This window comes from Littorina saxatilis, linkage group LG1 (assembly GCF_037325665.1).
Source record: "Littorina saxatilis isolate snail1 linkage group LG1, US_GU_Lsax_2.0, whole genome shotgun sequence".
Classification (NCBI taxonomy): Eukaryota; Metazoa; Mollusca; class Gastropoda; order Littorinimorpha; family Littorinidae; genus Littorina; species Littorina saxatilis.
This window is the reverse complement of record NC_090245.1, coordinates 15,580,514-15,608,474: the sequence shown is the minus strand read 5'-3', so window position 1 is coordinate 15,608,474 and position 27,961 is coordinate 15,580,514. Positions and strand designations below refer to the sequence as shown.

General features: G+C 41.3%; 4 protein-coding genes across 5 annotated transcripts; 2 read left to right on the top strand and 2 right to left on the bottom strand.

The window, feature by feature from the left end:
- On the bottom strand, window positions 1–10,961 carry LOC138962850 (AN1-type zinc finger protein 1-like). Of its 2 annotated transcripts, none has more exons than XM_070334825.1 (8): window positions 10,762–10,890; window positions 10,401–10,443; window positions 9,761–9,800; window positions 8,577–8,704; window positions 4,939–5,030; window positions 4,272–4,468; window positions 2,495–2,575; window positions 1–634 (listed from the first exon to the last, which is right to left on the bottom strand). In XM_070334825.1, exons 1-8 carry the CDS (start codon window positions 10,808–10,810, stop codon window positions 464–466), a joined length of 801 nt encoding a protein of 266 aa, XP_070190926.1. In that variant the 5' UTR covers window positions 10,811–10,890; the 3' UTR covers window positions 1–463. The 2 variants fall into 2 exon arrangements, with proteins under 2 accessions (XP_070190926.1, XP_070190918.1); XM_070334817.1 differs by having other exon boundaries at window positions 3–634; window positions 10,845–10,961.
- On the top strand, window positions 10,961–25,782 carry LOC138962840 (kelch-like protein 26). The gene is made up of 4 exons (XM_070334807.1): window positions 10,961–11,097; window positions 11,979–12,393; window positions 15,062–16,768; window positions 23,557–25,782. The coding sequence occupies exons 2-3, from the start codon at window positions 12,033–12,035 to the stop codon at window positions 16,519–16,521; spliced, it is 1,821 nt and encodes a 606-aa protein (XP_070190908.1). The 5' UTR covers window positions 10,961–11,097; window positions 11,979–12,032; the 3' UTR covers window positions 16,522–16,768; window positions 23,557–25,782.
- On the top strand, window positions 17,654–19,788 carry LOC138962875 (uncharacterized). Its single transcript, XM_070334845.1, has 3 exons — window positions 17,654–18,187; window positions 18,452–18,636; window positions 19,659–19,788. Exons 1-3 carry the CDS (start codon window positions 18,068–18,070, stop codon window positions 19,666–19,668), a joined length of 315 nt encoding a protein of 104 aa, XP_070190946.1. The 5' UTR covers window positions 17,654–18,067; the 3' UTR covers window positions 19,669–19,788.
- On the bottom strand, window positions 18,317–23,640 carry LOC138962866 (uncharacterized). The gene is made up of 3 exons (XM_070334836.1): window positions 23,105–23,640; window positions 21,293–21,514; window positions 18,317–19,984 (listed from the first exon to the last, which is right to left on the bottom strand). Exons 1-3 carry the CDS (start codon window positions 23,323–23,325, stop codon window positions 19,804–19,806), a joined length of 624 nt encoding a protein of 207 aa, XP_070190937.1. The 5' UTR covers window positions 23,326–23,640; the 3' UTR covers window positions 18,317–19,803.
- Window positions 25,783–27,961: the final 2,179 nt, after the last annotated feature.

Genomic DNA, 27,961 nt, shown 5'->3' with positions numbered 1-27,961 from the left:
CACTATGTAATCTCAAAAATGACAAAAGGACAAATTGCACTGACGGTTTTATTTTTATTCAATTCAGCTCAATAAGTATTTAAACATTTTAGTTTGCAAAACAGAGTTATGCATTTCTGGTATTCACCATCAGTCTACACATAACATACACCCAACAACAATATATCTTCGAAAATACTTGGAAAAGAGGAAATCGCCAAAGTATACACATGTGTGTGTGTGTGTGTGTGTGCATGTGTGTGTGTGTGTGTGTGTGTGTGTTTGTATACTGTGCATGTGTGTGTGTGCGTGTGTGTGTGTGTGTGCGTGTATGTGTGTGTGTTTGTGTGCATGTGTGTGTGCATGTGTGTGTGTGTGTGCGTGTGTGTGTGTGCATGTGCATGCGTCAGTTTTTGTATGCCTGTGTGTTTGCTTGAGTGTATGCAACTGTTTTATTCAATTAACTAGATCCCCCTATCCTGTGTCAAGAGTGGTATTTGTCCAAGTCTGGCAGGACGTTGACATCATCAGACACAGTGTCAAGGATGACAGAAGAACCGTTATAAACTCCAAAATCATCAGATGTCATTACATCCTCCAGACTTCTGTCCACTGGCAGTAACTGGCCACTATCTCCAACAAATAGCCGCAATTTCTGAAACAAAGTAACAGTCATTTTTATTATTTTTTGTTTATTTTGTTATTGTTAACTTTTTTTTTTACAAGAAAGCATTTAGCAACATGTACAGTAATCAACTGAATCCAAAAGTCTGCCAAGATTTGAAAATCAAGAAACAAACCAGAGATTTTTGTTGATGAGTTTGAACAATATGAGACATGCACGCCTGTAGAATTAGGTATACGTATGCACAGGCACACAGACATATGAATTTCTGTTGAGGATTACCATGCTATTAATGTTCTTGCAGTGAGTAAAACAAGAACAGTTTTGAAAAGCCAGACATAAGATCAATTGGACTGCATGTGGATCAACTGAACGGCTCAGCATTCACTCTGATCTTACATGCATGTACTTACATATCTTGCTATGATTGAGTTACAGTATCATCCCAAAACCCTGCCTTTGATGTCCAGACAGGTTCTAACTGCCAGATACCTATAGCTTTCATGCAAAATGATCTGAAACTGACGAGCGCAGTGGCTTGGTGGTAAGACGTAGGTCTCCTAATCGGGAAGTCGTGAGTTCGAATCCTGGTCGCTGCCGCCTGGTGGGTTAAGAGTGGAGATTATTCCGATCTCCCAGGTCAACGTATGTGCAGACCTGCTAGTGACTTAACCCCCTTCGTGTGTACACGCAAGCACAAGACCAAGTGCGCACGGAAAAGATCCTGTAATCCATGTCAGAGTTCGGTAGGTTATAGAAACACAAAAATATCCAGCATGCCTCCCCCGAAATCGGCGTATGCTGTAAGCATGGCGGGGTAAAAATGGTCATACACTAAAAATCCACTCGTGCTAAAACAAGAGTGAACGTGGGAGTTTCAGCCCATGAACGAAGAAGAAGAAGAAAAAGAAGAAGAAGAAGAAGAAGAAGAAGAAGATCTGAAACTGATATTATTGTACTACAGCTGCCAGTCAGTAAACAGTTTTAAATTACTGTCTTTAACTTTTATACCCTGTTCATCTGTAGAGAGTGGAACCTGCTGTGACTGTGAGAGACTTGACACTTATCATTTATTTAATTTAGATTTCTTTTGAAGGACTGTTTAATAAAAGATATCGAACTAAAGTAATCAAATCCCCACCGTATCTTACCGTATCTTGGTTCGAACCCACACCAATAGCATCAGTCAAACTACGTATAGTTATAAGACCAGTGACTACCAACTAAGCTACGGACCCACCTCAGCGCTAAATTCTGTTTATCCCAGTATACCACAATAAACACACACACACACACACACACACACACACACACACACACACACACACACACACACACCACACACACACACACACACACACACAAATTAAAGATTAAGTTTTACTTGTCTGGTTTTCACTGGAGCAACATTTTCTTTTGTGAGATCAAGCACCAAAGGAATATAAGCGCTCTAAATAATCAAGAGCCATGCAGAACCAGCTCCAGGAACATCAGACAGTGGGAAGTATTGAATGCCCGCACATGCAACTTCCATCCTCATTTCATAAAGAATTTGATATCGCTCATGATCAAATTCACTTGTCGTTTCAAATGCTTCCCATACTGCTCAAGTTGCTATGGGAGACAAGTTCTGCATAGCTCTTATTTCATTCTGACAGATTTTTACAGCACTTATGTCCCTTCATTATTTCTTCTTTTTCTTCTTCGTTCATGAGCTCGAAACTCCCACGTACACTGATGATTTTTGCACGAGTGGGTTTTTATGTGCATGTCCATTTTTAATCCGCCATTTAGGCAGCCACATGCCAATTTTTGGGGAACCCTCAATTATTTAAAGCACTCAAGCCTCATTTAATAATGATTTTCCGTGTTGCTTTGCAAGTGTCTCACCTTGGCAGCTCCAGTGTTATTGGGATTGTGCAGACCTGCAGCATCAGCAATGTAGTCTACCACTCGACCCACAGACCACTTCTGCAACAACACGCAATTCAATCACTTCTTTCATTCTGATATTTGGTCAGTTCATGAATATGTGAGTGGGAGACTACATACTGTGTTACCCTTCACAGCAGACTCTCTGCAGAGTTGTCTGCCAGCCTTGCACTGCCAACTATTTATAGTAGCTTGACGTTTCTTGTACGTCGGTCACCGGTTAGACACCTGTCAATTGTAGAGTTCTGTTTGTGATGTGGTCTGACTGCTAATGTATCGATTGGAGATTGGATTTCCCTTCTTTGAGTCATGTGACGTCAGAGGCCGACAAAACTTTATAATTTGGCTTTTCAGGTTGACCGAAACTTCAAAGGAACTAAAAAAAAAAAAAAACGTCATGTGTTTGATTGCATGTGACGTGTGTGTGCTGTTCAATGTCAAAACAACAACAAAGTGAGTACATGACGTGTGTTTTGTAGTTCCTTTGAAGTTTCGGTCAACCTGAAACGCCCAAATATGAAGCTTATGTGTTTGATTGCATACATGTGGATTGCATGCATGTGTGTGTGTGCTCGTTCAATCGTCAAAACAACAACAAAGTCATAAGTACCTGAAAGGAATTCGATCGATACATAAATGTTATTTGCGTGTTTGACCAAAATATGACATTTTACACAGATCTCGACAGTCATTGTTCACCTCGACCGCTAGCGCGGTCTCGGAGAACAATGACTGTCTCGCCCTGTATAAAATGTCATATTTTGGTCAAACACGCAAATAACGTATATTGTCTTCTTGTTTGCTCTTGGGAACCTTTGCCCTAAAATCTGAATCCTGTTTGAATGGGTTTGCCTCCAAAGGTAATGGTTGTGCTTCGAGCACTGGGTTACATATTATATATCTCTTCCTACGGCGATTTGTGTAGCACTATTGCAAAGCAGTAATTTTTAAAAGCTTTTTCAGATATATCTGGTCAAGGTGTGCTCTATAACATTAACTGTTTGCCATCAACAAATAATCTTTGACAAACACAAAACCAAATCAAACCACAAAACAACCGCAACAATAAACAAGCAAAACCAAAACAAAACACAAAACACAAAAAGACAGGCAAACAAAATCTTTAAAGAGAACTTTAACGTGTAAATTTAGTAGTCCAAAGTTACTGTTTCTGATGATTATAAATACATGTAGTCCATAATAAATGTGAAACCATACGTCAAAACTTCACAAAACAGTGTCAAAGCAAGTCTAAAACCCTTAAGTTTGTTTATAATCTTATGTATACATAATGGAACCCCCCTTTTAGAACCTTCAAAAATATGAGAAAGTCAAGTCTTGACACTTTCTACCCCACCTATGTTGACCACTTTTTGTTTAGCCAAGACCAGCTCTGCTGCAGCAGCTAGGTCACTCAGAATTGTAGTAGCTGTGTAGAAACTGTGTATCAACACGCTGGAATGCAGGCGTTAGATCGACGTTACAGGAAGCGACTGAAGCTAACAGTCTGAGCGAATATATCCGTACCTGCATGGTCAGAGAGAGCGAAATGAGTGGGTACGGATATATCCGAACCTGGGAGACAATGAGTTAAAAGGGAGGGAGTCTTAAAATGGATGTAAATTTTCAGAAGCTATGAACAAAACATCTGAGAAAAAAAGGTCTTATTAAGGGGGAAGTCCTATATAGGGGGTCTTAAAAGGGGGGGGGGGGGGGGGGGGTTCCCTTGTATTACCTTGGAAAAGAAGAGAGCCTTTGGAGTGAGCTTTGAAGCCAGTGGCAATGCGATGGAGAAGTAGACGCGTTCAGTGTCTGGTATGCCCTTGTCACCCCCTGCCTGCCCTTTTAATTTCATCAAAGTGACGCGTGCTGCTGTCTGTCGAGATTTCACGGATCTCAATGGCTTCTTTGGTGCAACAGTTTGTTTATTACCTGGAATGAAACAGAATTTTTCATTTAAATTATCATTTCTTTTTTTTTGGGTGTGAGTAAAAATGGTTAGCTTTCAGAGAGAGAGAGAGAGAGAGAGAGAGAGAGAGAGAGAGAGAGAGAGAGAGAGAGAGAGAGAGAGAGAGAGAGAGAGAGAGAGAGAGAGAGAGAGAGAGAGAGAGACAGGGAGAGAGAGACAGAGAGACAGAGAGACAGAGAGAGAGACAGACGGTCAGACAGAGAGACAGAGAATAACAAAAGAAAGATAGAGAGGGGAGCGAGGATAGGGGCCTGTGAACATGTGTGTTGATGGTTCTATGTGTAATATCCCTGAGTGTGAATGCAGTTTTAGCTTGTATTAGGTTTCCTTTTCTGTAACAGAAAACACAAGAGTGACATATCATGACTGTGACTTTACACTTTAAGAATATAATATGCTATATATTTACTTTGCTCAGCCAAATATACTGTACCTAGGATCTGTGCGACATGTTCAGCTGTCTTGGCATTAGGAACAGGTGCTGTCTTCAGCTCTGAACACTTGTGGTCATGCTGATGGCGGTGACTGGAGAATAGTACAAGCTTTTGATTACAACAGAACCCCACATTTGTAACCCTCAATTTAAGATCTCCCCTCTTTTAAAATAATAATAATTGTCAGTAAGTACTGGTGTCACATGACTGATGTGAACCAGTTGATTGGCTAATGGCGATGCGCTTAAATCTGTTAGCGCACTCTTGGAGTGCGCTAACTTTTCCACAGAGCGTATTCTTACGCCCTTTGCCAAAGCGAGACTGTACTCTCATCCTCAGAATTAATTAATGACATGTAGCTTATATTCTTCACTTTACCAAAAAATAACCATACATTTCCTGCCGCTCAAAGCAGAAGTTTTTTTTTCCTGACAGATCGCAGGCGCCTGTGCCACAGTTAAGCCCACTGATCTAAAAATAGAAGCGGCTGTATCTCTTCCACAAATGGTCTCTTCTCGTTTTGACTTGCAAAGTTTCTTCTCATATGCCGTGTTAGTGGCATATAGCTTATTAACCACATTACTAAATGATGAGTTAGTGTAAAATTCCCAGCGGCAAACAGAAAACACAAATGTTATTCCGATAACGTATCAGCTAGACCAGCATTTGAAAGTCGACTCTGTTATAGTAGACTACACTGAAATACGACTGCATCAGTTCAGTAAATGAATGGTTTCCGAATTATTATTTCAAGGCAACAACAATCGGAATCGAAAACGTGTAGGGTTAAGAACGTTTTTACCATGTACAAAACTTATTACCAGCCTGCCTCATGCGTGCAGACGAGCAATTGTTGTTTTTGAAATGAGACTGCAGTGCAGTGCCGTGGTTCGATTGCCCTAGCCGCCTAGCAGACGACATAAACCCCGCAGCAAATTAACATGTTGGGCAAATGTGAACAAACAAACGATGGGGACATAATACGTGTAGGGTTCACAGCATTCTTACGGTTCATATATATAGTACCAGTCTCCCCGATGAGTGAAGATACAACACGAGAAACATACCACATTTACTTTGAAAATGTGCTAACCGTGGCCTTGGCCGGAGTCAATTCAAAGGGCAACACTCTGCACAGTCAATCTGTCGAAGCTCGATGAAGGTTTCGAATCGCAAATAACTGAGAGCACAGTCCTTTCTCCGAGTTTAAATGAGGTCTCTATGAAAGATCAACTTTTTAGCTTAACGCTACACTGGCATTTACCAACAGAAATTAAAACAAGAGTTTGCGTGTGACAAAAGCACAACACACTTGAGACGGCCCACACAAAAGTAGATCTGACACAAACCTGACCACACAGTTACGCCTATCCAAATGCGCGTTGCAAAATGTGCGTTTTGAATCTTCTTTTTTCTCTGGCGGTACTGACAATATCGTTATTGAAACAATCCCAGTGCACTAAAGGATTTATAGAGCAAATCTCGAAAATAATTATTGAACTCAGCGCTATGTGCTTCATTCAATAATGAATTTTCTCGATTTGCTCTATAAATCCCTTAGTGCACTGGGATGTCTCAATAACTTAAATAATAATAATAAGGGTATCCATATTGCACAAATCCTAACATGGTTCTTAGCACCTTACAAAAATAATCATTAACAAAATCACAAATAAATAAGTTATTACAAAGTGATATGCAAGATGAACATTTGAAAAAGACAATTACTCTCTATTATATTACAACAACAAAAACCGTTGCATATGCATTAACCCTTTCGCTGCCAATCAAACCTTGCGTATGTGCATTCCCGACTGCCAGGGAATATTGGAGTTCGGGGTGTAATAATTCACAAAAAATTCTAGCTCCAAACTGGCAGTAGGTAGGTAAGTAAAACCTATGTTATTTTTAAGGAAAATTGAACCAAGAATCTGTTTTTAGTGTCTAATCATGGAAATAATAATTAGTTAGGCTTATAATGATGTTTAAATATGAACTTTTGAAAACTCAGTCCGGCGCATCTTCCGGTGCCTGTGGATCAAACACAGGTGGCTGTTTTGCTCGCTCCAAGAAAGGATTATAATCACTATCATCTACCTGTTTCCAATGAATCGTCCGAAAGAAGATCTCCCCCTTCCCCTGTCAGTATCCATAATCATTTGCACCGCCTGTAGCGTCAGTCCGGCTTTGTTTTTCCCTACTAGGGCCCGGTCGACTGTCACCGTCAGCCATTTTGACGAGTCGAGATTTCTCTCCCCTACCCTGTCGCCAAGGCCGAAAATAGCCTTCAGACGCAAAACCGCGTCACCATTTATGTTTATTCATGAGAATGAGGTATCCTACCAAGCCATTGGCTGCTATTTGTGTGTCAGCAGTGACGTAGCATTTCTGGAAAATCCCGGAACGGAGAAGACGGGTTAACCCGTCCTAAGGCTAGGCTAGGCAGTCAAGGGGTTAAAAGGGGAACAAAATCTAGAAATTAAAACCTTTCAGATTTCCTTTACGTATAAACCTCTTATTTAGGACTCTCTTTTATCTCAGATTTTAGGATTTTTTTTTAAGAGGGGGGGGGGGGGGGGGGGGGGAGGGGTTCCACTGTCTTTTTATTCTTGCTTATTTGTTTCAAAACGTCAACAGTCACAAACTCCCTGCAGTTCAGTTCATGCCGTTGCAAATCCTTCTCTGGAAGGTTTTTTCTCCATCAAGCGTTAAAATAATGATTTGTAAATTGTACAGGGTGCTAGAATTACATGTCTTGAATAACTTAAACTCTTGTTACACTTTACCACAAATGACAATTGTGAAATTCTAAGAAGCAACAAATAAATATTAACACACCTTTACATTCATCAAGGAAATAAGAAACAGGAAAAAGAAAACAAATAAAATCTCATAGGAATTTCATTCCACATACTGTTTATATGTTACAGTTAATCTGTGAAACCAGGGAATCTTACGTGTATTAACTAAACTATTTGAGGTACCGTACTTTCCGGGTCATAAGGCGCGACTTTTTTCCTCGAGTTCGACCCCTGCGTCTTGTATAACGAAGCGCCTAATCCGTGTATGAAATACGAAAAAAAATCAAAGAGACCGCCTGAGTACCAGTCAAACAACTTGTGATAATGCATGTTTCAGCTACTAGGTACTGCCCTGGCCAAGTTTCCTCGAACTCTCAAGCCACCCAGCTATCACAATGGACCTGCCTTTGATCTCGCCGCACACACAGAGCACACATATTTCCACTCTGTTAAACTCGGTCACTGACCGGTCACTGACCCCGGTGCAGGAAGTGTTTCCTCTCTCAGATATGACAGGGGAACCACCTCTCATGGCAAAAACTGGGTCATTTCCACTCTGTATTCTTCCTTTGATGTGCGGCTTATTTTCATTCTTCGACCGTTTGTTACCGGTATACTTTTTCAATTTTGGTGCGCCCTATCGGCCCCCTGCGCCCAATGGGTGACTGGATTACAATTTTTGTTAAAAAGAAGGGGGTGCGCCTTATGCGCTGTAGCGCCTTGTCACCCGGAAAGTACGGTAATACATGAATTAACTGGTTTTTTTCCGTCAGTTAATTCATGTACATTTATGCAAGTTCCAAGCACAATTATGGACAATTCAGACAGGTGTGTACCCCAGACAGAAGTTGAGGTGGCAGTGTTCACAGGGAACAGGTGTCAGCTCTCTGTTTGAACAGCCGTCCAATGCACAGTCAAAGGCCTTGGTCCCAGTGTATTCTGCATTAGCTGTCTGCAGAAGGTGCTGTGAACAGACAACCATTGAATCCATGTACAGTGGAACCCCCCCCCCCCCTTTTAACCTCCCTCCCCCCCCCCCCCCTCTGATTTAAGACTTATCCTTCTTTAAGACCTTGCTTTATTCGTTTTTTTGTTCATAACCTTTATAAATCTACCTCAATTTTAAGACTACTTGCTTATTAAGACCTTACTTTCTCAGATTTTTGGAAATCTTAAAAGGGTGGATTCCACTGTACTTCTGGTCACAAATAACAACTTATGACAGGAAGTTCTAGATCCAGTATAAGCTGCAGGCAGTGTGTAAAAAAATAACATTAAGCATTTAAACTTAAACAAATAAAATGAAAAGCCTAATGCCCCTATAAAATTTATTTACAATAAAAGATATCCTTTGACTAAGATATTTTCATGTCTTCTATGTAGTCACAATTATCTCAGGGATCGCGCTAGGATTTTTCAAATTGCGTACGTCTTACGCAATGTCGGCCAAAAAACGCGGAAAGCAGAACTGATTTTGCGTCACACTATAACACAGTTAAATCATGACGATGTGCGAAAAAACGATCAGACAACTTTCGCTGCATGCTGTTTTGAATGAATCAAAAACAGGCTTGAACTGAAAGCGTCTCTCGGCCTAGATTTGGCGCCACACGCCCAGTGCATTTTGGGTGTATGTTCTGTTTCAGAAAACCGACCGACGTTGCTTTGCGTCGCTTGCGACACTCTTATGCCGAGAGCACGTCACCTCATTTTGTTTTATCCAAAACAGACTTCAGATTTGAACTCGCGCGCTTGTGCTATGTTTGATCCAGAACAGACTAGAGATTCTAAACTCGCGCGCGCGTGCTATAGTCTGATTCAGTATTGGGATGTGCTGCTGAGCATGCCGTTTTGAATAGAAGTTGTTTTGCGTACGCGTTACGCATAAGCGCCGGGAAAATGCGTGGGTGGATTTTAAAACGAGTCAAATACGCAAAAAAACATGCGTTAACGCGATCCCTGTTATCTTCACATTATTTAATACATAATACTGTAATGACAAAACTGCAAATGCACTGACCTTGTCACATTGGTGGTCATCCTTTGCTTTGTGCTGCAAACTAAAACACACAGTGACACACACACACACACACACACACACACACACACACACACACACACACACACACACACACACACACACACACTTTTTTTAGCTTCATATATATATATTTTTGTCAAAACAATAGACATCATAAAAGACTACATTGTACAAATGTCATCATGCGCAAGTACAATTTCTTATCCTTATTTTCATCTGGCATGTTAATCCGTAAACAGTATGACGGGCGCAGTGGCGTAGTGGTAAGATATCGGCCTCCTAATCGGAAGGTCGTGAGTTCGAATCCCGGCCACAGTCGCCTGGTGGGATAAGGGTGGAGATTTTTTCAATCTCCCAGGTCAACTTAAGTGTGCAGACCTGCTAATGCCTTAATTATCCCCCTTCGTGTGTACATTCAAGGCGGACAGGACCAAGTATGCACGGAAAAGATCCTGTAAAACCCACTCATGCAAAAACATGAGTGAACGTGGGAGTGTAAGCCCATGAACGAAGGAGAAGAAGATAAGAAGAAGAAGTAAACAGTACAGGATCAGGCAATCATGATCACTATAAAACTGTACGTTTTATATTTATTCATTTCATAAAATCCTGCACATACCAGTATGTGTTTCCACAGCCATCACAGTCAAATGGTAGAAAGTCTGAAACACACACACACACACACACACACACACACACATATATATTTATATCTAATTTGCAAACATAAAATACGAGTCCCTGCTGAACATCATTATTGTAGTTGTATTGACAAAATGCACTAAAGAGGCTATAATGATCAGAAGAAACTCCACTTGAAAATATAAATAAATGAGATCAAGCTTTTGGAGCCAGTATATCAGAAAATTCAAGGTAATATAATAAATATTGAACTTTAACCGTAAAATTAACGTTGTAAATTTAGAGACTTTTATACCATTCAAGTTACAGAATGAATTGAATAAATGCGTTTCATTTACATGGGACTGAGAAGGGGAACATCGGCCACGTAAGTTCTCTTAAGTTCATTCATTTGAAATACTGAACAATATCAAGTTAAAACCTAGTTGTTTGCAGGTGTCAATAGCACAGTGCTTTCCCAAGTGTGGTAGTTCAGCCATGTTGATTGACTTTCGATATCGAAGCGAGTTCTCTCCCCTGTCACAAGGGACAGCACTATGAACTACCGAGATACACAAAGACAAACAAATATTCTGATTTTATTATTAGCATGAGACGTCACGGCACTGTGAACTGGACACTTTCCAGCACAAAGGATGTCCTAACAGCTGTGCTAATAGCATAAGTCGCTTTGTGTAAGTCAGTTATTATTGTGAATGGTCGAGTGAAGAAACAGTGACATATCATCACTAAAAATGTACTGAAAGTCATTGTTATCATCAGTTATGATTATCATCATTATGTTACCCGGAAGTTTTGCCACTGTTGGTGGGCCCCAGATCAGAGAGATTTATAGTTTGATAACCTGCTGTGTGAAGACGGATGTCAAATGTACTAAACGTACGTGTCACTGGCCATAACTGGCATAAGACGGGATTTTTTTTCTGTAGTGGCCGATAAAGGCTTCCGTGTTTGTGTTTGCAAATAATGTCTGATTGGTATGTTACTGTAAATAAAAGTAAATTGTAAAAACACTGAGGATCGAGGTGATACATTACATACCTACAAATGACCAGTAAAACTTGGCTTCTTTTTAATGATTTTCCTTGGTTTATTTCTTTCACTTATACATCCTTAATTATGATATCTGTGTAAGTTCAGGAACACATAAATGATGTATAGGCTTAATTCACAGCCTACTGCATTTGCCCCCACAGACTATACTCAACTAAACTAATTAATTATTAGCACAAATCATCCAAACAAATAAAGAAACAAGCAGAAAACTAAAATTATACTAACAGACAGTTGTTCTGTAAACATGGTTGTTTTCTTCTTCTTCTTTACATAGTGTTCTTCTTGCATAATTATATGCTGTCTTAGAAAAGATGCAGACAAAGACACATTAATTTAATTTTATTTGAAAGACTGACTTTTGCATAGATAATGTATAAATACCATTTTAAAGTTAAAACGTGCACAGGGATTCAGATTTGAAAGTGTGTTACTTGGCCGAAACAATATGTTGACAGGAATTTTTGTTTTAACCCATTAGTTGTGTGTTTCTGGTGTGCAGAATATGATCAACTCTGAACTATCCTCTCCCTGAAGAAAGGAACTGCTTGGCAGGATGGCAAGTGCAGTGGAGAACTTTGTTGACATGAAGGCAGGCGCTTGTTTCGACAGCACGGTAGACAGCGACACCGAACCCTGTGTGTTCAATGAGTCTCACCACAGCGCGCGCCTGCTCGCGGGTCTGCGACACTTGAGAGAATGCAGCCAGCTGTTTGACGTCACGCTTGTGGCCGAAGGGCGGGAGTTCCAGGCTCACCGAGTTGTGCTGGCGTCGTGCAGCGACTACTTCCATGCCATGTTCACCAACGGACTGAAGGAGAGCTCACAGCAGAGGGTCATGCTCAACGGGGTAGCGGCCAGTGCCATGGAACAGCTCATTCACTTTGCCTACACCTCCAAGCTCAAGATCTCTAAAGGTGAGGTCATACAGTGGCACCTTTGCTATTACTTTGTAACCTCTGAGGAGAGGAGAGGTTACCTCGTAAGTAAAGGACACCTTCTTTTGTCAAGTGATCGGCTAAACACAGTAGGGGAAAAAATTCTTGTTTCTGTGGAATCCCCATTTTAAGACCTAAACAAATCTGAGAAAAGCAGGTCTTAAAAAGGAGGGAGTCTTAAAATGAGGGTAAATTTACAGATGCTTTGAACAGAAGATGTAAAAACTCAAGGTCTTAAAAAGGGAAAAGTTTTAAATTGGGAGGTTCCACTGTACATACATGTAGCACCTTTTATGTTACTTTGTAAGGGCCCTCTGGGGAGAGGTCACCTCGTAAGGAAAGGACAGCTTCTTTTGTCTAGCTATTTGCTAGGGTATATTAGGAACAAAATTCTTGTTGCGGTATCTGGACCGCTCCTGTCTAATATGCTGTCGACACTAAAAGATTTTTCTATGAGCAAAACGTAAAATATGGTGGAAGAAGGAGATGAAATGGTGATGGTACATTCTTTCCTCAGACAGTGGGTTTTGTCCTTTAGATCAAACCGGCCATTTCAGAGGCAAGGGAACATTGAAGAACAAGCAATAATTTTGATCACTGTAGACCTTCAAGTTCAACAAATCAAAACGGTGTCAAACAGTCACTCAAATCACAGGACACAACAAGAAATTACAACATTTAGTCAATCTGTCGAACCCACAGAATAAAACTGAACGCACTGCATTTTTTGCACCAAGACAAAAACAGCTTTGTCAATCCACGCGGCAAGGAAGTCGCTCAATTTCCCCGTGCAACACGAAATGAAACTGACATGTAAGAATAGCGTACTGCGGTAAGCAGGGAAGCGCGCTTTTCTGTATTCTTTTTTAACTTTCTGAGCTTGTTTCGAATACAACATATTATATTTATATGGTTTTGGAATCAGGAAATCATAAGGATAAGAGGAAATCATTTTTGGATCGATTTCTTAAATAATAATCGAAGTACTAATTAACCTAATTGCGTTCATTGTGATCACATTTTACGAGTAAACATGACATAGTTTATGTATATATTTTTAGATTCAAAATTTGATAAAAAATACGATGCAATCAATTGAAAATCTGTTTGCGAAAAATCGATTTTAATGACAACTTTAATGAGCAAACTCATTAATTAATTTTTAAGCCTCCAAGCTGAAATGCAATACCAGAGTCCGGGCTTCGTCGAAGATTACTTAACCAAAATTTAAACCAAATTGGTTGAAAAATGAGAGCGTGACAGTGCCGCCTCAACTTTCACAAAAAGCCGGATATGACGTCATCAAAGATATTTATCCAAAAAGTGAAAAAAACGTCTGGAGATATAATACTCAGGAACTCTCATGTAAAGTTTCATGGTAGTTTCTCGGAATCGCATTAAACACACACACACACACACACAGACACACACACACACATACACACACACATACATACACCACACCCTCATCTCAATTCCCCCTCTATGTTAAAATATCATTTAGTCAAATCTTGACTTGATATAAAAACAAAACAAGAAAGGTTGACTTGTAGAATGTTTAATCATTGACAAAACAAAGCATTCCCTAGTATTAAAATACTAGTAAGTAAATCTAGTGGTCTTTTGAAGAATCGAACAAACAAATGATAATGAAATACTAAGGCCTAAAAAAAAAATAGGTGTGGTTACGGTAACCCGACCTACCCTATTTTTAGGGGCCGACCCTATAACTTTTTATTACATTTGTCAAAAACAAAAACAAAAACCGAGTGCAGAAAACGCAATGAAAGCAAAAGCGCTCGAGTCGCACACTTATTTCCCTGTCAAGTAGGTTTAATTTGTACACATTAAAAAAAAAAGTTTAAAAAAAAAAAGTGATTGCCTACCTTCCTACCCTATTTTTTTTGGCTATGTTACCGTAACCACACCTATTTTTTTTGTTTTGGCCTAAGCAGAAAATTGACCTAGCTCATTAACATGTTGTTTCTTTGCTTTAAAGGTGACACGAGTCCATTTCTGCTTGACACAACGATTTCATCCTGACCTCAGGTCAAAATGAGTTCGGCTCATTCTCAACTCTAAATATGGCATAAGTGTCACGTGATAATCAACCGTTTGGTTACGGTGCTCGCTGGAGCAGACGATTTTTTTGACAGTGATGCAACCATATATTACGGTCTCCTTCCGGCAGCAGTCCCAAAATTTCGACTTGTTTTGACCTTAGAACGGTGTCTTTATCATAACTGTGAAGAACAGAACGGAGATCACTGTCGAAGTCAGCCAATCTGCAATCATTTTCGTCTCGCGAACACTGCTCGTGAACAACATATGGGAGATAATTCTGTATTCTTGTTTTGATAGATTCGCGATGGACTATTGCGTCCGGTCAGAGAGACAACTGGCGTTAGCCGTGGAGCGAGGATTATCAGAATGACAACGATTTGTGTTTTCTAATGTTATGAAGTGAACGTTCCACAGATAAATACCCTCATTCTTGCTTTTGGAATCACATGTAACTTGATCCTTACCATCCTGATGAAGTCAGCGACTGTCTGATGAAAATTTGATAAAGAATTTACCAAAACTGCTTGTTATTGTGTTTTCCTTTTGTTCATATGTAACTAATCAGGATCCCTTTGTGATGCAGAAAATGTGGTAGCAGTGCTGTCCGGAGCCACTCATGTTCAGATCCTGCCGGCAGTGAAAGCGTGCCAGACCTACCTGTCTTCCCACCTGACGCTTCACAACTGTGTAGAGCTGGAGCAGATAGCCGAGCTTTTCAGCCTGAAGGAACTACAACGTGTCATCCGCTGCTTCATCTGTCAGCACTGGGAAGAGTTCAGCAAGATGCCGGCCTTTTTGTCTCTCAGCCTGGCGCAGCTTGAAGGCATCCTACACTCTGACTTTCCTGTCTACTGTTCTGAAGTAGAGGTGTTGCGGGCGCTTCTGGTCTGGGTGAGCCATGACCCCAAGCAGCGAGCGTCATCTATACCACTGGTTTTTTCCCTGGTAAACCCCCTGCCTGAACATCTTCTGCCTGCAGTTTTTGAGCAGGCGCTTGTGTTGCCTGAGGTGGAAAGCGTGGTGGCTGCTTATCCCGAACTGAAGTCACTGTTGTCAAGTCTTGGTGCTCAAGATGTGAAAAGTGTTAGTGGGGTGATCAACACTCGAGGTTATTTCGAAACGGTGCTGCTGGTTGGTGGCTTCCGCCAGGACTCGCATTCTGAAGCCAGCAACAGTGTGATGTACTTTGACGCAGACTCTCAGACTCTCGTGCCTTACACCAACATCCCCCACGTCAAGCAAGCCGACTTTGGCGTGGAAGTGCTGGAAAACTGCCTGTATGTGGTGGGAGGCTGCTCCAACGAAGATTTCCTTGAAGTCACCCATCCTTTTGGCTTCTGTTTCGACCCCACCAGCGGAGAGTGGACAAGGCTTCCCCCAATGTCGCAGGAAAGGTGCAGATTTTACCTGGGCAAGCTGGGGGATTTCCTGTATGCTGTGGGAGGAGAGGTAGACAACTCACAGCTCCTGGCCTCCTGCGAGAAATTTGACCGTCATCAGTTGAAGTGGGCACCAATCGCTTCTCTTCCGTCCTGTCGCAGTGAGCTGGCTGGAACCAGCCTGGGGGGCAAGCTGTACGTGTCTGGGGGCATGCAGGACCAGCAAGAGCGCACACAGAGCCAGCTGTGGTGCTACCACCCTGACACCGACACCTGGCACAACCTGGCGCCCATGATCGAGCCCCGGGCTGACCACACCATGTTTACATACCGCAACCGCATCTATGTCATTGGCGGCTGGTGCGAGTCAGGCAACGACAGAACTGCAGTAACTTCTGTGGACTGCTACGATCCAGAAACAAACCGATGGCAGACGGTGCAGCAAATGAAGGTGGGAAGGAGATACTGCACCTGCACGCTCTTTCAGGATCGCGTGTATGTGATAGGCGGAGGCCGGGAAGACGGTGGCCAGCTTGACAAGTGCAGGGAGGTAGAGGTCTTGGATCTGGACACCATGCAGTGGCTGCCAGACACTGTGTCGCTGCCCCCCATTTGGGAACACAGCACTGTGTCCCTGCATCTGCCTAGCGTAGCTGTCCAGTAATGTCAGGCTGTATAACTCTCACAGCGTTTTCTCTGTCAACTCTCTAGGACTTATAAAGTGGAACCCCCCTTTTAAGACCTCCAAAAATGGGAAAATCGGGTCTTAAAAAGGAGAGAGTCTTAAAATGGGGGTAATTTTACAGAGGTTATGAACAAAAAGTCTGAGAAAACAAGGTCTTAAAAAGGAGGGAGTCTTAAAATGGGGGTAATTTTACAGAGGTTATGAACAAAAAGTCTGAGAAAACAAGGTCTTAAAGGACAAGTCCAAGGTTTTGAAATATCTCCAAAAGCTTGAATATCGGATGCCAAATGTTATAAACATCTCAGGAAAAATATTTTAAAAATTATTAAAAATTTTGTTGTTGTTGTAATTGAACATTTATTATTGGTGGGCTAACCAAGACAAGCCGCCTGGGGTCATGTTGTGGTCACGTGATTTTTGGTTCATTGTGACGTCGGTTCACTGTGACGTCACAGTGTTTGTTTTGGTTCAACCAGCGTGGTGTTCATGCATACATGTGTAAAAGTGTTAACTGGGTCCGGAAGAATGCCTCGTAGGTGTGCAGCCGCAAACTGCAAAAACACGCAAACAACAAGCGGCATTTCCTTCCACAGATTTCCTACCAAAAACCTAAGTTTGTTATCGAAATGGGAGATGTTTCCACAGCTAAAGCGTGCGCATTTAAAAGTGTCTGGCAAAAGCACTAAGCAGGTTCATTTGCAGTGAACATTTCGTGCAAACCGACTTCATCAACTTTGAGCAAAACAGGTTGGGGTTTCAACCGAAAAGAGTATTGTCGCGATTGGCAGTACCCTCCGTTCAAAGCTGCTTGAAGGTCAGTGTACTTTGATTGTAGATGTAGTAGATGTTTTTTGTTTTGACCATGCACCCACTTATTGGTGCGCAGCAAATGTGAATTGGTGCAGATTAGTGTGTCTTGGTCCGGCTATTACTGCTGGATTACAAAGATGAGGTATTGACGTCGAAGCGCCACAGGCAACACTGTTGCATAACGGTCTGAGCCGAGCTGTGGAAAATTGGGGCTGGGCAGGAACAAGAGCGGGTGGGGGTGATAGGGGTGGGGGGTGGTGCGGCAGATTAAGAGTAACACGTTGTCAGTTTTTTGTGTGGAGACATTACACAATATATGTGTCAAGCGTGGGGTAAATATGATCGCAAACTCCAAATGTAAATCCATGACATTGACAGTGTTTGCTTGAATTATAATTCACTATGTATAAAATATCTACTGTAAGCGTGCAGTTTTTGCTACTGAAAGACGAGAGATGTGAGAATCGTGCATGTGATTTGTCTGCATTGACTGAGACACGTAAAACCAGCTTATGTGTTGAAACTTACGCATGGATACACACATGATAATATCCATACGTCTTTCAGTGGGTATTTCAATTTTCAATGTTCTGAATAGGTTAATAGACAATACCAGACCAAGCATACTTTCAAATCAAATTATCATTAGACTAAGTGTCTTTCTTCTTTTACTTCCAGAGGAAAAGGGAACTGTCACGATTCCCAACGGCAAACGATGAGAACAAAAGGACACTCCATAACAAGCCCTGCTGTACTTGCCGCTGTCACGAAAAACCGCCAGTCATCAAAATATTTGCCTGTGCACAGACAGTCAACCCACAGCAATGTGAAAGGTGTACGTACACACACACACACACACACACACACACACACACACACATTACACACACACACACAAACACATGTACACACACACACACAAACACACACATACACACACACACACACACATGCGCGCTAAATATAGAATTTCATGTTTTTATTATGAGCATGGAAGTTGCAAAGGATGAAGTGTTCTTTCTGTTTTAAAGGGTCACAAACTGATGATAAGGTACACCCAGCACCTCTTGTTCACATGAAAAAGGTTGATTTCTGCCAGCAGACGGATCCTGAAGAACCCAAAGGAAACCGACAACCGCTAGCAGTGCATGAACATCTTTTCAAAGTTATGGAGGAAGAGCCCGTCAGCGAGTCAGACGAGGAGGAGGGAATGGTGACAGACCGAGAAAACGAGGACTGGGAACTCGGTAACCAATCCGAGGAGAGCTGTGACATCACTGGAAGGTACAAGCTTTTGTCATGAATCTTCTGTCGCTGTTTCTTAGTTGAACATGGGGAAATGCCCAATGTCCCGTTTCACGCTTAATCACGAATTTCGCTATATCTCATGTACATTGTTGTAAACATTCCCACCCCCCACGAAAGAAAAAAAAAAGATAAAAAGAAAGAAAAGGGAATTTATGCAACAGATCATGTCCGTATGTGATTGTGACGTATACTATTTCTATGTCGTCTGCTCCTGAAGCAGACAATGTTGTTTTGGAGCAACCCGGATGACACGGGGTGGGGTAAAACAGAGGATGATGGGTACATTATAAATATAGCCCACAATCATCCTGACTGTAAACAGTGACAGCCGAAATATTAGCTGAGTTTTTGAGGAGTAGAAAAGCGACAATAATCCCGGCGAGTATCATTGTTTTTTAAGCTTTTCTGTTTTGATATCGTACCACTATCATGGGCTTTCAATTGAAGTGAAAAACTTCATGAGAGTGGTAGTTATAGTGTGAAAACCCTTCCTGTACTACTCTGCAACAGTTCTGACCTACTTTGGAAGCGTGGGTATTTGTTCCTTCTGTCAAGATGGTTGAACGTGCTACAGTTTTGTTTGTCGGACACTCGCATGCACGAAGACTTGGGGAATTCCACAAATAACCTCTGCTTTCAGTTTCAATGATCTCTCCCTTATGAGTATGTTTCTGAGTCATAAATTCACTATCTGATGCAAAAGTTTTGACAGACCTGAGTTTAGTGGAACTCCCACTCTACGTCCTCAAAAAGGATATGTAACAAAATCAAATCTTAGAAATTAGAAAAATATATAATAGTGAGGGTAAATTTCTAAAAGTTTAACTTCAAGCAGTTCATTTAACCAAGAAAGGTAGTGAACGTTGTAACACAAGAGGGGGGGGGGGGGTATATTTAATGAACCCGTTATACATTCATACCGATGCATATCACCACAAACAGTTATTTCTTGAGTCAAATTCATCGATTTAATTTGTATTTCTATTTGCGGGGCACAGGTTATGCTGACCGGCTCACAGAGTATCTGATGCGGGAGTACACCAACAGCCCCAGGAACCTGGAACTAAGTTTGTGGGATCATGTGGACCATGTACCAGACCACCTGGCATCCCAGTACCATTTTCCCACCATGCAGGAAGCTGTTCAACACAGGGTCACACGATTCCATCCAGCTGGGGGGAGTTTGAACCCCACTCTTCCTCCGTCTGGGAAAGTGTCCCTGATCGTTTTCACGGCACAAGCTGGTAGAGGCACCCTGATGCTTTTGCCTAGAAAACCCCAACACCATCGCACCAGCTGCCTGTAGGCGACATATCTGTATTTCCTGCGAAAGCAAGAAAGAAACAAGTGGTGTAAAGCAATCCCAGAATAACATTGAACGCACTGCATTTTTGTCACAAATATAATATAGGCAAATATTTAAAATCTATATATCAATAACCCGTAGCAGGGGCGGACCTAGGGGGGGGGGGGGGGGTTCCTGGGTGCCCGGACCCCCCCCCCCCCCCCCCCAAAGGGCTTGTGCTTTCCTTCCTTCCAAATGCAACATGCTTGAAACTGACGAAAAACTCAAAGGAGAGGCCTCCGATTGACCTAAAAAAATAAAATTCCTTCAGCATCTGGGGGGCGAAGCCCCCCAGACCCCCCACCAGGGCTTTGCCCCTGGACCCCTGCTCCAAATTGGAACCTCCCCCCCTTATCCACAACTAGGTCCGCCCCTGCGTAGCAAGAAAATAGATTACAATTTCATACGAAAATCGTATAGAAAGCGTGTGGAGCGATTCCTTGAAAATGATTGCTGAGATCTTCATGAAACTTTGCATCTAAAACCTTCCAGAAGATGTCTTCCTTTTTTTCGATAAATGTCAGGCGGAAACCTCCTTTTCTTCTTCATCCATAAAAATAAAGATATGACATGTTCACTTTAGAAATTTGTGTTGGAATCTGTTATGTAGGTATACTGTATGCAGGCAGTTATCGGACTATGACCAATGTCCGCCAAGTTCTATTACTGTAGGCTTTCACCAACGATCATCAGCTACACACCCATTCTAAGCAATGAGGTACATTTCCGATGTCAAAACTTAAGAAAAATTAACAAGCTCTAATCATACTGATAATTATGTGGATAGGGTGGATTAATGTATTAGTTAATTATTTGTCAGGGGAGTTACAATTTTGTTCGTCATTTTTTTTAATCGGAGTACACCTGTCGTGGGGAGTAACTTTCTCACGTATGAGTAGAGTAACATATTCGTACGAATTTTTTTACTCCGGAGTAAAAATCTCGTAGGATTAATATCGTGCTACACCGGCAAGTAAGAAGTGTACATACTGAAAAATCCCACATCAATTAAATTGTATCTTGAAAAGTTTGTGGGTGGGTGTTCAGTCTTACAATAGGTTTTGTATTTATTTCACACAAATGCTATTGTTTCCCAGTTGCTGTTATTTTCCACTGTTAATGTTTATAATGAAGATTTAATTAGATTCGATGTATTTGTGTCTAGTTTACGTATCCGATCTGTTTATTTGTGTAATACAATGTACTACGTATTTCACTCTCTTTTCAGTGTAAGAATATGCAAATATATCCGAATGATAATCTTCTGATTTGTGTTGTGTTACATACTCATGCAGATCGAAGTTTAGACGCCCGTAGTCCTGCTTGTACGCATAGTATGCGGTCTCCAGGCAGTAGATGTCCAGACACACGGTACGAAAGCCAAGATGTGCTGTGATGCAGCCTACCTGCTCTTCCATGCCTTCTACCTTCTGTTTGATTTGTCTGACGTCGTGGCAACACACACACTCAACAGAAGTTGGCATCCGGCAGCAATGTCCGCACTGACACCTGAAACAGTGGATCACTCTGTAATCATAACAGCATGCCCCGTTCACATAGGAGACACACAAAAAAACCGGGTGATTCTTATGTATGCACAAAACTTACCATGCTTTACAGAAACAACACGAACAGTACCATTAGTCGCGGTTTCACAATGCATGCAGTGTTAGTACCCTTCGAGTGAATCTAACAGGGTCGCTTTTTAACACTGACCACACATCGTGACTGACCTGGCCACTGTAAAACAGAAACAATGTCCTGTCTCCTCAAGGTGTTTGAAAATACTCCTGCACTGTCTTTTGAACAGTGTCCCATGTTGCGAAACAAATCAGACCAAACATCAATCAAAAGAAGGGGACTGTTGTGTATGCATTTTTGGATATTTCTGAGAAAGCTTCTTTTGTTAAAACGACTAGCGGTATCACTCCATCACACGATAAACGATCACATTCACAGAATTCGATTTCAGCCTGCTTCTGTTGGAGCCTGGGGAACATAGCCACTACACAATGGTCGCCTCATCACGGGTATCGCGCGTGCGCACACACACACACACACACACACACACACACACACACACACACGCACAAACAAATTAATCTTTGTTCATCACTGAATTATTTATTTTCAGATCTACGATAGATCTTCCTAGTTTTTCTGTTGAAATCGGGCACACGCCATTATGCCCCCCTCCCCCCCCCCCCCCCCCCACACACACACATCCTCCTATTCAACAGAACGAAGATTGTTTTGAAGAGTTCTTCAAAAACATACCGCTTCACTCAAGATTAAATTCTGCACTGATTTATAAAAAAAACAAAAAAACCGCTTTGTCTGCATCAGAGATCTGCATCATTCACAACAATCCTTGGTATCGTCCCAGAATTGCCTTTCGTTCATTTTCAATGCCTACTCGAAATGTCCTTCTACCTTTGAAAAAACTATTTCCCAACCTCCCTACTGACCAAACAACATCTCTGGCACGATTTCCTTCCTAAAATAAATACACAAAATCACCACTTTTAGACCATAACTCATGTCCTTCCGTCGTTTTACAAATCGTATCATGGCAGATCTAAAATACATAAAAAGGTTACAGGGGAATAGGCACATGTAAGGCAATATTCCTGAGATAGATCTCTGAATATTGAAATCACCGCCGCCATTTCAGAAAGCTCCCTTTTACTGTTTTGTGGTTCCATGCATTACCTAAAACGAAACACTGTGTCTTACTGTCACGAATCAGTGAAAATATCATCAACATCAATGTCATTCTGTACGAGAAAATGGCATTACGCAATTTGACTTACTATCAACATGTTTTGTTGTGTAAACGGGAAAAAAAACCATGCTTAGAATTCCCAGAGGGGAAAGAGATCGTCAAGTGTAGGCAACACTGCAGATACATGTATTCTGAACTGTCAGTCCCAAGTAAAATATCCAAGTGGTAAGAAAACAAGACGCTTGAAAAGCTCAGCTTAGCATAATCCTGTCATGCTAACATACCAACAGAAGCACAAGAACTGATGAGTGGAAAACGCACATGACTTTTGATCTAGCATGCAGAAGATAGCGACAACAATAGTAATCACATACCAGTCAGTGTTGCCGATTCTGCATGCTGGCTCTGTTACGAGCAGCGTCTTGTGGCCTTCTTTCCTCGTCTTTCTTCCGTTGTTCAAACTGGTAGGAAGAACGATAGCCTGGCTCAAACGTGGTCCGTCGTACTCCTCCTCTTCCTCGCTGCTGTAAATACTGTGAGTGGCCATCTTGTTCGAGCAGTGTGTGACGTAGTAAACACGTGTGCAAAAGGTCATGAGCCAAGACTGCGCGCGCGGTGGAACAATTCGGAACAGCAAAAAAAGGTTTCAAAGTATACTTTTGGGGCTTCTGTGTTCATTTTTACACATACAATTGTGGTTAATGAATTAAAAGTGTCAACGTATCAAAAGTGACCCTAAACCTTGGACTTTTCCTTTAAAAAGGAGGGAGTCTTAAAATGGGGGTAATTTTACAGAGGTTATGAACAAAAAGTCTGAGAAAACAAGGTCTTAAAAAGGAGGGAGTCTTAAAAGGGGGGTTCTACTGTAACTACACATGCAGTCCTGGCATGATCTAATGTCTGCAGTCCGGGATGCATGTAACTATGCCTAAAGCCGGATTAGACGTTTTCCGGAAATAACTCTGTCAGGATCTTCAGCTGTCTGGTAGAATAAGAATCTAAGAGCCCCTTTACCTTTGTGTAAAGCTTAATTGTCCAGACCGTTGAAAAGCCTGAAAGAGTTATTTTTGAAAATCAATCTATTGCTGCTATTTGATCAGCATTCTGGCAGTCATGTACCGTAAGAAATAAAGGTCCAAAGAAACAGAGTAAAGATCATTCCTTTGGATTTGTGGCAATGAAAAAAGTATTTAAGCACAGTTTTTATCCTCAATCAATCAATCAATCAATGAGTCTTATATCGCGCATATTCCGTGGGTACAGTTCTAGGCGCTCTGCAGTGATGCCGTGTGAGATGAAATTTTATACGGCCAGTAGATTGCAGCCATTTCGGCGCATATTTACCTTTCACGGCCTATTATTCCAAGTCACACGGGTATAGGTAGACAATTATTAACTGTGCCTAAGCAATTTTGCCAGGAAAGACCCTTTTGTCAATCGTGGGATCTTTAACGTGCACACCCAATGTAGTGTACACGGGGGGAGGTTTGGACACCGAAGAGAGTCTGCACACAAAGTTGACTCTGTGAAATAAATTTCCGCCGAACCTGGGATCGAACTCACGCTGACAGCGGCCAACTGAATACAAATCCAGCGCGCTACCAACTGAGCTATATCTCCGCCCTCTACATACATCAGTTGATGTACATGTATCAACTCAGTGTTGTTTCCATAAGGTTGATGATGCCTTTTTATCTGTCAAAGTGATGTCAAAACCTCAGAAAAGTTTTAATTTCCTGCATGTATTTATGTGGGTTATGCTAGTAGTCGCTCTTTTTACTTTGGTTAGTGTATTATCCAACTTTTTACTCTATAATTGTGAGCCCGCGTTTCCTCTCCCTAGAACAAAGTGAAATCCGCTAAAAAGTTTTATTACTGTACATATAAACAGATCAAACTTGTGTACAAATATTTTGCAAAGAGGTTTTGCTAATCCATAAGTTAAATCCTGCACGATTAATTATCTGTTGCTGTAAATTGTAATGTCTTTGAAGTTCATTTTGTGGTTGTATCATGTTTCATTTCATGTGATAATTTTTATTTTGTGTGATCATTTTTTGGGTGTCAGCAATAACATCAATCTACTTTTTATATCAAAATAAAACTTGGGTTGTGACAAATTCCACTATTACGCCATATGTGTGTATTGGCCAGATAAGGTCTTGCACATTTATTCTTTAAACCGTTTTAGGTTGTCTCTGATCGTTTTACATATCAAAGGTTACAATGTCATCACATTTTTATTTAACCAACACAAAGTTCGGTTGAATGTCAGAGTTTTATCACATATCATGTACATTTTATATTGCATGTCTAAACTCATGTTGTTTATCAGTATGATGATGACACATAATCTATAAAATATGGTGCTCTTATTTTTGTACAGGTGGGTTACATGTACTGTGTACATGGCATTATATATATATATATATATATATATATATATATATATATATATAATACATGTTAATTTTAATCAGTAATTACAGAGCTCAAATATTTTTCTGAGTTGAATTATCCATTTCACCAGCTCTTGTCTTTTACAGTCCTTGTGTTAACTTTTGCTCCATGACATTTCCATAACGCAACTGACATACTGTGTACGGTACTTGTATTGCCAAAAATATGGTTGGCTGTATTTAAACAGTGCTTGATTGTGTTTAATTCAGTATTTAGATGTTGTTCAGTTTTCACTGTGCTGCTTATTGTTTGCACTGTTGGTCTGTCTGATTTTCTTTACTCAGGTACATTTTGTGCTTTTTCTTTTCCGTTCTTGCAGTATTTCCTTTCAGCCTGTTAGGAAAAATGTATTTCATGAATCCTATGTTGTTGTTGTTATGTTGTTGTTGTTGGGGGTGTCATTATAATTTGCATGGTTTGCACGCATTCACACTTACACACACACACACTCACACACACACACACACACACAGTACATTTGACATACAATTTAGCGCATAATGAAATCCCTCTTTTGTGGCTCTTTTTTTTGGCAAGTTTCTGTGATATTGAAGCCAATTATTATTGCAGCAGGTTGGTTCACACTCATTAGCAGAATTGGTGAGAAACTGTGTTACTATTTGGTATTGTACAGTAGTCCCTTCCATTTCCGGCCCTTTCGTGGGCGTGAACCTACCCGGAGCGGCCAGCTTTCCCATGACTAATGAGTTTTCCTTCTATAATTGACTCTTAATGGCCGTTAACCTGTCTGACGCGGTCAACGGTCACTGATTTTTGCCCTAAGGTGCCCCTCTTACTCGACAGGAGCGGCCACTTAACGGCCACTTGTCACTTTCGCGGGCGAGCGCCTGTGGTGTGTGTGTGTGTGTGTTGTGTGCACAGACGGCACAGCACGAGCAGACGACATGAATACTTACGCATGCGCAAACTGTAAATACAGACATGCGCATACATGTACATTTACGGCAGTCACTTCCGGATCGATCACAGCTGATGTGAGTTTGAAACACTTGTTTATCTGACACTCAAATACATATATAATAATCCAAACAACACACATAGAAACATACGAAACAATAGCTTAGCCAGGACGATCGAGTTAAACACGCAAATAATTAAGATGTATAAACGAAAGCAAAACTAACAGAGACAATGAATCGGCGGCTCGTGGATGATCGCTTTCTTTTCTTCATGAAAACTTGATCGTGTTTTTTGGGGTTTTTTGGAGGAGGAGGGGGCCTGTAATGAACGGCCACCTGATATTTGCGGTCACCTTTGCAATGACTAATGGGTGACCGGATATGGCAGGTACTACTGTATCTTTCTTTTGTCAGTTTTCCAATTAGATTGTTAAATGTTGCAGCAAAACTGAATGTTGCAGCAATACCGAACGTCTAGTTTCATGAGTTGCACTGATGGGGAAAGGGAGATAAGAGCAGCTAAGAGAGAGAGAGTTATCTTTGTCAGATCCACTGCCTGTTTGTGTTCTGCATTCATGGGACATGACTGTGGTTTTGCAGCAGCAGAAAGTGTAGGAGAGTATAAGGAAAGACAAAGGCTGTGTGCAGTTATGTCCCTTCCCCCCTGCTGTTCACAGAAATAGACCAGCTGTTACTGTAGTATTAATTCTGCTTCTGCAAAAGTTTGTGTTCTTTCAATGACTTGAGCTGCACTGAAATAACGGGTTACGTGTTATCTCTTGGCGGCTCTTTAAGGCCAAAGCGACATTCCATGAATGTTTTAGTGTCAGGTCCTTTTTTGGTCATTCACGTTAAGGTGCATAATAATGATTATATTTTGTTATGTGTGTGTGCACATGTTGGTGATTTATTTTTCCTACAGCGTTATGTATCTTCTGTTTTTCTTGACTGTTGTAAGTCGATGCTGCGGCTGATGTTGATAATAATGACAGGTTTTTGCTCTTGTTGTTCATTGCTGTTTGTTTGCTTTACTTTCTTTTGACTGGTAAATGTATTCCTGCTTTGTGAGTGCCGAAGTAAGTTGGCACTTTGATAACTTGTACCAGATTCAGCTGTTGCTTCAGAAAAAGTGAATCAGGATGTGCAAGATGGGGACAGTTGGAAGGGGGACAAGGGCAAATTCACTCACATGTAAGCTGTGCAAGAGTAGGCTTTCAAAGTAAAAGCAAGAGGCGAAGCCATCAAGGCTCACGTAAGAAATCGACAAACAGTAACACAAACTCAATCACTCCGTCACACACACACACACACACACACACACACACACACACACACACACACAGAGAGAAAGAGCATAGGTGAAACTGTGCAAGAAAGCGAGACACTAGATCTAGATCTGTCTGTCTGCATGTAGCCTACTGTCTTACAGGGACACGACTGCCAACTAGACAAGTCTCGGCCCGCTCAAAATAATAATGACCGAGACTTTCAGTACTTCCTTCGCGTGACGTCTAACCCTCTTACGTCATAATGTGACGTCAATGTAATGTGACGTCTTCAAATGTTAGAGTTTCTACCACAGACATATACACGCACACACGCACGCACGCACATACACACGCACGCACAGACAAAGTTACGATCGCATAGGCTACACTTACGTGAGCCAACAAATGTCATGCTTCATGTGTAGTGATCTGTTAATGGTTGTTTGTGGCTATTATCTTGAGGGGTTCTCTTTTTCTTTTTTGCCGTGAAAAACTGGGGGTATTAACCAGTCCCAGCACAGAAATTGTGTTGCTTACCACTTTTTTTCCCAGAGATTTGTTCACGTGTACTTTCACATTTACA